Consider the following 11,216-nt stretch of genomic DNA (forward strand, 5'->3'; position numbering starts at 1 on the left):
AGTAAAAATAAAACAATGTCAGGCGCGACATTAAACCTATCCTAATTATCTATCAAGATCAAACAACTAGAAAGAGAGCCCTACATGATGTTCCTATGGAGGACATATATAAAGCCTTCCATAAGGAAAAGAGGCATATATAATTCCTCACGTATATGGTTATCACCATACAAATAATGAGATTTCACCGTTCAAGGCGTCTGATGTTTTGGTGGATCTTGATGAACCCGGTGGCCGCATATGCTACGTGGTCAAGAGAATTGAAATGCATTTTCTTAAAGAAGAGCTTGCAGATGACATTACATAGAGACTATCATTCAGGTATGTGCTTTCATCGTCTGAGACCCGCAGATGGAGCCCAACTCAAGTTCAATGCTCTTTCACTTGTTTTCACAAGCTATGTGAAGAGACTCAAAGTAATTAATCAGGTCTTTTAAGTTTCCTCCACTAATTTGTGCTCAACTGGAATAATTAATGCACAATAAGATACTAGATTGGACCATTTACTTTTGGTAACTCTATTGGTTAGTTGTGAAATCTAACAGTGGGGTGTGCCATATAGTTCACGAATTTTTATTTGGCCACTGAGCCCATCAATGGCGGATCTTCATCGGCCGATTTCTCTTCGAATAATAGAAATAATTTTGTTCTAGTTCAACGAAAAGTAAATGGTCTTTGTTGGTTATTGTGCATTTTTCTTACTTCTTTTCTTGTGTTTGTCATTATGGTGAGAAAAAGATGTTCTTACGTAGGCACATGAATTACTGAAGAAAGCCTTCCAATTATCTTACACTAATTTATATTTGCCTTGAAACACCGTTCAAAATCCTTTTATCTACTATACCCCAAGGGTAGATAGGTGAGGATCCACCTCCTTTTCAAATTTGCTGTGATTAGGTATGGTGAAATCTAGACTTTCACCAAACTAAGCCTTGGAGTCGAGTGCTTCAAGCTGATATGGTTTGGATTCAATATCAGCCTTTGATTTCACCTCCTCGTCCCAATTCGTGACCGTATCTTTGTACCGGTACCACTTCGCGCATACCATGAAATACACCAAGTTCACCACACCCATTCCCGCGATAAAATAGTAGAAGAGGTCGAGCCTACCGAGGTTTAGGTTGTTTTCCAACCAGTTCGGATGGCCATTCTTTCCTGTGTACCTGTGAATAATGTTCACTATAAAACTGCTCAAGAAGTTGGCAAAAGCCATGGTGCAAAAGAACAGGGAACCTGCTAAGCTCCTCATGTTCTCAGGAAACTCCCTGTAGTAGAACTCTATCTGACCGATCGCATTGAAGGCCTCTGCAAGGCCACTCAGAACAAACTGAGGCACGAGCCACAGAGCCGACATGGCAGCAAGTCCGTCAGGCAAGGGATGTGTCAAGGCCGAGCTACGGCGATGAGACTCAACAATAGCAGCTGCCAGCATAGATATGATTGATATGAAGAGGCCAATTCCCATACGCTGGAGAAGAGTAATGCCGGTTTCTTTCATTGTGATGGGCCGGAGGGCGGGAACAATTACTCTGTCATAAATCGGGATCCAGAAGGTGAGGGTCAGCATAGCAAACACAGTAAGTGAACCGGGTGGAATTTTAAAATTGGGACCAATGTGCCGGTCCATCTTCGTTGCCTGGTTGATTGAGAAAGTGCCCATTTGGACCACTGCAGTGAAGCATATTACACCAGAGGCCCATACAGGGGCAACTCGCAGTAAGCACTTGGCCTCCTCTACTTGTTGAACCGGACAGAGGCGCCATGGATCGACAGGTGAGCCGTCCGGGTTCAGTTCATCGGCATCTGTAATTATTGCGGCCTTCGAGAGGAATCTAGACAAATGCAAGAAAACCAGTTATGCAACTAGAACTTCATATAAAAGTGACAGAAAATGAGGATTCGATGAAAATCTAATAACAAATTTGGCTCCCAAAACCAAAAGTTAATTAGAATTGGGGGATACTGTAATTGGGTTATTGATATTCAAATGACAACATTTTTATTTCAATTTTAATTTATAGGGTTGTTAAACTTGAATTTATTTTATATCAATTTAGCGGGAACACTTCAATTGATCACTACCAAAGATAACAAAAAATTATGTGGATTTATACAAATTTTGTATATTAGCTTAGAATTCAATGTGGCCTAATGTTCAAACGGCAGCATGGATTTTGCAATCTTATTGTATTTTATCCATTGACCATGAAGTCAAGAAATTTTCGTGCCAAGAAAAATGTAATATTATGTTATGGTCTATATTTTGAGACATATAAGATTGAGATTTTACTTTTTTATTTTTATTTTTTTCAAACTACTTATGAAAGGTGGGCAGTTTATTATGAAAAAGTATACAAAGATGTAGTTTAGAAAGTTTTGGCAAAATTTTATGTTGGCTTCCTATCTAACACAACCCTTTTCCATTACCCACGCATGGGACGAGTTAAGAAAAAGTTTAAGGTCTTCACCCTGCTTACTTGGGCTTGGCTGACCAAGCTATTTAACAAGGTGCTGATAACAAAGAAAATTCCCGATGAATGGAGAAAAAATATTGTGGTAGCTATTTACAAGAATAAAAGAGACACACAAAAATGTGCGAACTATCAATGGATCAAACTTATGAGCTATGATATGAAGTTATGAGAGAGAGTAATTGAGTAATGACTAAGGCATGAAACGAGCATATAAAAAAACCAATTTAGTTTTATGCAAGGGAGGTCAACAATTGACGCTATTTCTTACTTGGAAATAGTTCATATGAGGATGCAACTTCATAATGTAGAACTACGGATGCACCTCAATAATCCATCGGAAAAGGTAGTTTTAATGTTGAAAAACGCTTTGATTGATCATCTCGACATCGAGATGTATGACCATGAAAAAAAAAAAAAAAAATTACGGCTCAAAAATAGTGCATTTTACAACATATTATCTACACCGTCCATTTTCAATATTCCATATGTTTATAGATCTACTTGATTTTAACTATTTTTGAAATTTAAAATTTTATAATTAGATATAAAAATAGATTTTGATATAATCCTAAGAACATTTTACATCAAAATTATATATCATGATAAAATTTGAAGGTGCACCTTACCTCTATAGTTACTGATGCTTCCGTATGCCAACTGCACCCTTCTTACTTAGGCAATTAATTGAGAAATTGAGGGTAAAAAGAAAAGAATTCCACATGACCTAAAAAAGCCTATAATAGAGTACCTCGATATTTAATATCGTGGGTATTGGAAAATAAAGAAGTCTCTAGATACGATAACGACTTGGTGAGAGATATGTACCACAGAGCACTAACCAGTGTGCGAAGAAGTAATGGATAGACGGATGAGTTTTCAGTGACAATAGGTCTCCATCAGGGGTCAGCAATGAGTCTATACCTTTTTGTTTTAGTTATAGACAACTTAGCTATGCAACTACAAGATGAGGTACCATGGTGTATGTTGTTTGCGGACGACATAAGTGATGAGATATGATAATGTAGACTTAGGTGGGTTAGACATGTGCAGTATAGACCTAACGCAACAATTATTAGGAGATGCGAGTTGGTTCAATAAGAAACCTAAAAAACGGCAAGGTGTAGACTCAAAAGGATATAGTTGGAAGTAGTGAGAAAAGATATTGGGACCTTGATAGAGCAGAATGACAGACTAGGATTTGTGTAACCGATCCCAAATAGTTGGGAAAAGGCTCTGATGATAATGATATAAAAAACCTATTTACTTTTGTATAATGATGTCACAATCACTTTGATTAGACTTAAAGTAAAGGATCGTAATCCGGTGCTGGTCCCACATACACAGGGTCCTGGGAGGGGTGAGATGGAGACGGTCCTAAGCTTACGCTTTTTATGCTCAAAGTGGCCACTCTCAGGACTCGAACGCGCACTCTTGTGCTGGTTACCCGAGTCTTTTACCGTCATACCAAGTAACAACCCCTTTTGACCAGACTTAAACTCCAAAAAAAAATTTATTTGAATTTCACGGCATACCCCAAACCATCCAATCTGACTTCTAATGACTATGAGTAATTGTGGCTTACCTTCTAATAAAGATAAATGGTCTCATAAGAGTCAATCCCATTTTATTATTTCGTATATTTCTAACTTATAGTAATTTATATCTTGATAGGTATTTTAAATTAGTTAAACTATATGGATAAAATGTTAAATAGTTAATCTCTCATATGTATTGTGATAAAATTCTCTTTGCTATTTCATGTTTTAACTGGGCTTTTGAAAGTTGTCATCCCAAAATACAAAAGAAATAAAAAAGTAATATATTCAGACAATTTGAAAGTCTGACTTTCAAACTGACCAAAACACATAAAAGTTATTGTATTTCGACAATTCGAAAATTCAATTTCTAGATTACGACAAACAAAAATTATTAAAAAAATAAAAACAATTAACCATTGGGCAGTTTGTAAGTTAGCCTTTCACCAAAATTTATCAATTTTTTAATATTTTGAGCTATTCAAAATTTAAACTTTTGAAACATAGTGAATGCATTAGAAAGATCTCAAAAAGATAGAATATAAAGATACTAGGTTCCAAAATATCGACCGATTATAACGCTAGGTCAACGGTCCTCTGGAAATCTCTTCCTGCAATATCAAATAAACAATTAATATGTCTTGTCTAGCAACGGGACAAAAATGTTTAGAGAGACTTTTGGTCACTTTGATTGGTCGCTAATTTTTCAAGGCCTCAACTGCTAGGGTTCAAAAAGACAAAAATCAACAAACCATCAAACTTCAATTCAATGATCAACTGCTAAAGTTCAAAACGACAAAATTCAACGAGCTATCAAACTTGAATTCAATCATCGAAGGACAAGCTTTCTACGTTTTTCCCACAACATATAACTTATATACTTCCCCTTAACCAACCGTCCATTCTAAATAGAAGGTTAAGATTACCCCAATTACAATGTCACATCTCTATATCATTTTATTTTTAATTTTTTTTTTAAATTATTTTGATACCAAATTTTGTACGTCCAATCCTCTATTGAACTTGCACTAGTGAAAAATATAAAAACAATATTTACAATAAAATAGAATGACAAAAATACCTTTAAAAGTTTTAAAAGGTATTTTGATTATTATATTTTATCAAAAATTTATTTTTAATATTTTTTTTAGGTGTGCCCCAATGAGAAGCTGGCACATACCAAATTTCATATTCATACAATTTGTATAAAAAAACTAAAAATAAAATACTTTGAGACGTCAGATTTAAGATCAAACGGTGAGTGACTCTCTTGATCAATGGTCGAAAAATGCGTTACCAAATACACTATTTTCAAAACTTGAAATCTATTTTTTTTTCTATGTCCATGCATCTTGATGTTGAGATGACCAATTTGAAGATATTTGGGCATCAAAACAGCTTTTTCTAGTAAAATTTTTGAGGTAGGCTCAAATTTGATTGTTTAGAGCCTTCGGCTCTATATAAACTTTTCCCAAAAAAATAATCACCATATCATTAAGAAAAGGGTCTGGTTTGTATAGATCCTAGGCTCTAAACAATCAAATTAGATCCTACCTTCAAATAGCGTCGAGAAATATGGTTTCAATATTGAAAATCTTTATAATAGCCTTAAAATATATTTTTATATTTATTTATAAAATTTAAAGCTTCAAAAATAGTGTAGATCGACATATCAATAAAAATTTGAAAATCTTAAAGATTGATAGCCCAAAAATGTGTTACAAAATATACTATTTTAAAACTTGAAATCTATTTTTTTCTCATGTCCATGCATCTCGATGTCGAGATGATCGATTTGAAGATATTTAGGCATCAAAACAACCTCCTCTAATGAAATTTTGGAGGTACGCTCAAATTTGATTGTTTAGAGGCTTAGCTCTACATAAACTTTTCCCTTAAGAAAATGACCTTTCTCTCACTCTCTCTTTCTTTCTAATACACAACCAACCTTCATATTCACATTTTGTTTGGGAGTATTTTAATAATTTTTTATTCGAAATTAAATTTTAATTATATTTATGGTCTCACTGAAGGTATGACCCATAATAGAGCAAAATGGCAGACCAAAATTCTTGTAGCCGAACCCAATTAGTTGAAAAAATGCTATGATGATGATGACGACGGCGAATTTCAAAATATATAACTTGAGTGTAAAACATAAAATGTATAAAACTATTTTTGCCAAAATAAAATAGAAGTTTCCTATAAAATTTCCAAAATTTCTCAATTCTTCTTACGGAACCCAAAAATGACACGCTGCCATGGAGCTTGAGGATATAGAGGGGAAGAGAGAAATTTATGAATCTCAAAAGACAAACATGCATTTATGAGCAAGGGTGGTAACAGGCTGGGCCAGTCTTGGCCCTTGCCCTGGTCCAGCCCTATGTCCTTGTCCCTACAGGATCACGCCATGCAAAAAAAAAATAAAAAAAATTAAAGATAAAACAGGGGAAAAAGAATAGGGTTAAGATGACACTGGCCGTAGCCCGGCCCTCAGGCCACAGTATGTGGCCCATACCGTACATATTTTAGGGCCGGGCCAAGCTTGGCCGGGCTCCCGGCCTATTGTCAACCCTATTTATGGGTAAAAAGAGGGCCAAAAAGGGTGTGAGTCATAACTTGTGGAAAGGCAACACGGTAAGTTAAAGGGAGAATGTGCGAAGCCTATTCATGCCATTGTCCTCAAGTTGAAGCCACGGCCACGGATACTAAGGAAAGCTGTATATGTTGCCAACCAAAGACACATTTTCCCTTGCCATACCTACTGTCTGTCCTTCCAAAGCAAATAAACCAAAGAGCACATATACTATGCTCCTGTTTACTCCCTCTCCCTCAACCAAAATGCCTATTTGGAACATTTTTGCAGTCTGGAATTTTGTGGAACCACCTAAAATCACTAAACGATTATTTTTCATATTTTATTTTGGGTTTCTGACATCTTCCCTTGGACTGTCTCCATTCAATCTTGAGACATTATAATTGCATAAAGAGTTGAATTCAAAAAAGTTTTTTTTTACTAGTGTATGAGTCAAGGAGGTTACATCTCCAGGATCTTAAAAATTACTCCTATATTAGATTTTTACCTGAGGAGTATAAAATCTTTTCGCTAAAGGGAGCTAAATATAAAATAAAGGGTAAAGAGAGACAAAAATCCAAATAAGAGAGAGAAAACTGAGATTGTAGAGAGAGAAAGTGCACCTGAACTGATCGGTAAGCTTCAGCTTGGTTCCAACGGGCTCCGGTTCATACATCACACATCCCACCATTTCCTCCATCTTCAACTTTCTCTTTCTGAAAGCCGCAACAAAAACACGGCAAACACTGCTGAAAACACTGCCCTCTGGCTCCACATAAACATAAACCTTCATCCCGAAAAAGAACATCACAACCGCACCAAACATAAGAAAAGCAGGTATCCCAAGCCCCAGAGCCCAACTAACACTGCTCTGTATGTACACAACCAGAGTGAGGGCAATCATCATGGCGAAGGTGAAGGAGAAGTAATACCAGTTAAAGAAACTGTTTATTCCTTGTCTTCCTTTTGGGGTCGAGGGATCGAATTGGTCGACTCCGAAAGGGAGACTGCAGGGCCTTATGCCGGCGGCCCCGACTGCGAGGAGAAAGAGAGAAGCGTAGAGTACGGAGAATTGCCCTGCTGTTGGATGCTCACAGGTGCTTCCGCGGGAGCAAGGTCGTGGGCGGAGGCCAGGGAGCGCGGCGGTTAGGGTCATGACCACCATTCCCTGCCGACACAGTGAGCGAGGTGTTATGGAAGTTTCCATGAAGAAGCGCAATCTTTTCTCATAATGAACCAGTGCTGTATTAATTGTGGTGCACTGTGAGGTGTTCATGTGATTTATCTCCAAGGAACTCTTATCAAAATATACATAAAACATCAACTATTTAATATTTTAATTTTACCAAAGTCTTTTGATTTAATTTTAAAATATCCTTCAAAATACAAATGACTATAACTTGGATTAGTGACCATAAGTCGGATTAGCTGAAAAAGAGCAATCTTATGAATTGTTTAGAAGTTCGGTGCATTTTTATATATGGACACAATTTTTACGAGTCAATGTAGAAATGAGTCCCCTCGTAAAAAAATTATTTTTGAGACGGAGTTTAGGGCCCAATTTTTAAGGATATATAAACTCTAACATGGAGGTCATGAATATGAATAAATAAATAAATTTTAAAATTTTAAAATAATAATTTTATGATGAAAACATTTAGACCGTTAGTTTCTAACTGCGTTTAGATGAACCACCAATTTACATCCATCTTTAAGATGGATGCTTCATACCTTATGGGACACAAATGTAGAAATGGGTCCCCTGATTCATTAAACAATCTCCCTTTATGCATTTCCCTTGTTTTTATTTTCACAATGTGTAACTCGGTAGTGTTTGGGTTTGAAACAGTAAGCTAGGAGATTTACAACTTTGTTAAATAGGATTTAGGGCAAACCCTTCGGAAAAGACTGTTTTAACATTGGAAAACCCACTACTTTATCATCCAAGTACGTAAATGAAAAAAAAAAAAAAAGATATCTAGTCTAAAAAATAATGCATCTTTTTGTTGGTTAATTAAGTGGGGAAGACAAGCTCTACCCGTTTTTTCATATAGATTTAGGGAGTTTTGATTTTTCGAAGGTATCAGTGGGTGGTGTCAACAACCCCAGCTCCTTTCTTAAGCAAATTGTTTCTTGCAACACATTATCAAGACTATCCATTTTTAAGATTTTCATGTTTTTATAGATCTATTTGATTTGAACTATTTTTAGAATTTAAAATATTATAATTAGAGATAAAAATGGATTCTCAGGCCATCTTAAGAATTTTTTATACCAAAATTACATCTTATGATAGATATGCTATTGTTTATTGTTGCAACCACATTTTTTATTTTTTTATTTCTTTAATAATCTCATAAAAATACATATAATCATGGCTTTCAATAGTAAAAAAAATAGCTACAACGGTAAATAATTGACGAGATATAAGTAACCCTTTTAGTTACTATTACTTACCCATATTGTAGAACTTGCAAAAAAAAATGGCTCGACTTTATTCCGGTTACGAAATGGGATTCTTATTTCCTTTTTATTGAGTGTTCTCTTTTCTCTTTTATGGGAATTTTTTATCTACTAATTTACATTCCAGGCAATTTTAGGATGCCCCCAACACAAAGGTGTGTAGCACTGGAAAAAGCTGACAACCAGAATGCATTATAGGAGTGATGCTAAAAAAACTGCCTTGTCTAATTTCATCACATATTTCTATTTCTTGCCCATAAATGAAAACAACAAAATAACGCTGACGGAAGTCGAGCAAATAAAGACGAAGGTTTTGATGCTTGACAGAGAAAAGTTTAGAGTGAGTTTTACCAAACGAAAAGAAAAGTGAAACGCTCAAAGAGAGGTCAGATGACCCACTTGAGAGAAATTTGTTTTTTTTTAATCTCAAAGTTCGGTAGATTTCATAGAATGATTAGATGATTATTCTCAAAAAAATAATAAAAACAATTTCAATTTGAGTTGTCAAATATTTAGATTTTTTCGTGGTTTCTATTCTATCTTGAGCCATAATTCATTTCGAAGTACATAGAGGTGCAATTAAGAAAAGAAAAAATTGTTGAAGTTAGTTTACCTATTAAAATAGGTTATATCCTCAAAATTTGGTGCTTAAAACCAATGGTTTGTGGGGATTTTACCTGAGGGAGTAAAGGAAGAGTCGAGAATATCGTTTGGTTTACAAATAATGAATAGAAGTACTCTTTGAGAGGCTGGGCAGTGGTAAAAAAACACTTCCATTATGAAAAGGCGACAAAACAGGCCCGGCCCCACTCTCTGGCTCACACACCACACCAGGGAGGGACAAGGCGGCTCTGCAGAGCCCATCGGGCCTTTTGAGCACCACTTTTTTATTTTTTTTAGAGCATCCACTCAAGCCACTATCGCCTTTTTCCATTCTCTCTCATGCACCCATGCTTATACACACGGCCTTTACGCTTACTTCTCACTGCCTTCATGAGAGAGAAAATGATAGAGAGAGAGAGAGAGAGAGAGTATGTGTTTTACCATGAAGGAGGCCACAGACGTGAAAGCCAAGGTTCCGAAACGTCCCAAATAAGCATCGGACAAAAATGCCCCTGCAAGTGGGAGGAAGTTACAGACTCCGGACCATATATAGATGATATTTGCGGCAAACACCTGGTCTAAATGATACTTGGTCTGCAAATATACGATGAAATTCGCGAGCAAACCAAGCGTTGCTAACTTCTCAAACGTCTCATTTCCTGCACCACCACACTCACACGATAATTAACAAGACATCTCACGTCACTTTGAGTATAAAGTATTATAAATTAGAAAATTAAAGAGCCTAGGCTTTGCTTCTGGCTTTACCTATGATGTACGGCATGGTTTTCCATCCTCCAGGCTTTCTCTGAGAGGTTTCTTTCTCCTCAAAGTCGCCATTTTCTTTGTGGGGTTTTGTAGAGGGGTTGCGAAAGCATTTCGGGCTATACATCCAACACAAAACCCTATTCTTCTCCATCTCTCTCTCTCTCTCTCTCTCTCTGAGTTATTGGATGCAGTTTAAATAGGCACTCAGCTGGATCCCTGGCACTCAGGCAATTAACTACAAGGAAACCTCTCTCTCTCTCTCTCTCACAGTTGGCCTCTACAGCTTCTTAAAGGCCTACGCTTACGTTTTGACCAGACGCCAGACCTCGTTCATTTGGCCATAAGCCCTACATTTCGGGTAATAACGACACACTCTCTCTCTCTCTCTCTCTCTCTCTCTAGGGCAGGCATTTCGTGATATGGACAGGTCTCTCTCTGAGGGCTATCACAGCTACTTTCTCTCTCTCTCTCTTTTTATGGCATCCACCCTGAGCGGCATAATCGAGTGGAACAAAAAAATGAAGGCACAATAAATAGATGGCCTTTCCTCCCCCTATGTTTTATTTTATTTAATCAACCAACTTATTAGTAGCAAGTTAAACCAAAGGCAAACACGGTACGAATGTTGTGCGCGACCTTCTATGCCTCTCATGCATTCCTATCGAGAATGTGGATTCATCATGCCCATCCTGCTTCATACCTACGAGATGTCATTCTAACTAAATTCCAAATACATCCTCCTAGAGACACACCAAATCAACATCTTTTAAATGATCGACCACTATATTTTAAATAATG

At 36.5% G+C, this 11,216-nt stretch overlaps 1 protein-coding gene across 1 annotated transcript; it reads right to left on the minus strand.

The window, feature by feature from the left end:
• Positions 1–761: 761 nt before the first annotated feature.
• Positions 762–10,676, minus strand: LOC18429438 (protein NRT1/ PTR FAMILY 2.13). The gene is made up of 4 exons (XM_006838724.4): positions 10,419–10,676; positions 10,092–10,309; positions 7,208–7,752; positions 762–1,832 (listed from the first exon to the last, which is right to left on the minus strand). Exons 1-4 carry the CDS (start codon positions 10,567–10,569, stop codon positions 926–928), a joined length of 1,821 nt encoding a protein of 606 aa, XP_006838787.2. The 5' UTR covers positions 10,570–10,676; the 3' UTR covers positions 762–925.
• Between the last annotated feature and the right edge of the window lie 540 nt (positions 10,677–11,216).

This window comes from Amborella trichopoda, chromosome 3, assembly GCF_054954075.1.
Source record: "Amborella trichopoda isolate Santa Cruz 75 chromosome 3, AtrichopodaSantaCruz75HAP2 v2.0, whole genome shotgun sequence".
In the NCBI taxonomy this organism is placed as follows: Eukaryota; Viridiplantae; Streptophyta; class Magnoliopsida; order Amborellales; family Amborellaceae; genus Amborella; species Amborella trichopoda.

Excerpts from the sequence above, each read along its gene's own strand:
- LOC18429438 (XM_006838724.4), bottom strand. The coding sequence starts at position 10,569 with ATGGAGAAGAATAGGGTTTTGTGTTGGATGTATAGCCCGAAATGCTTT. Across the intron at positions 7,753-10,091 it reads CGTCTGTGGCCTCCTTCATG|GGAATGGTGGTCATGACCCT; the intron begins GTAAAACACATA and ends CTGTGTCGGCAG. Across the intron at positions 1,833-7,207 it reads AAGCTTACCGATCAGTTCAG|ATTCCTCTCGAAGGCCGCAA; the intron begins GTGCACTTTCTC and ends GCATTTGTCTAG.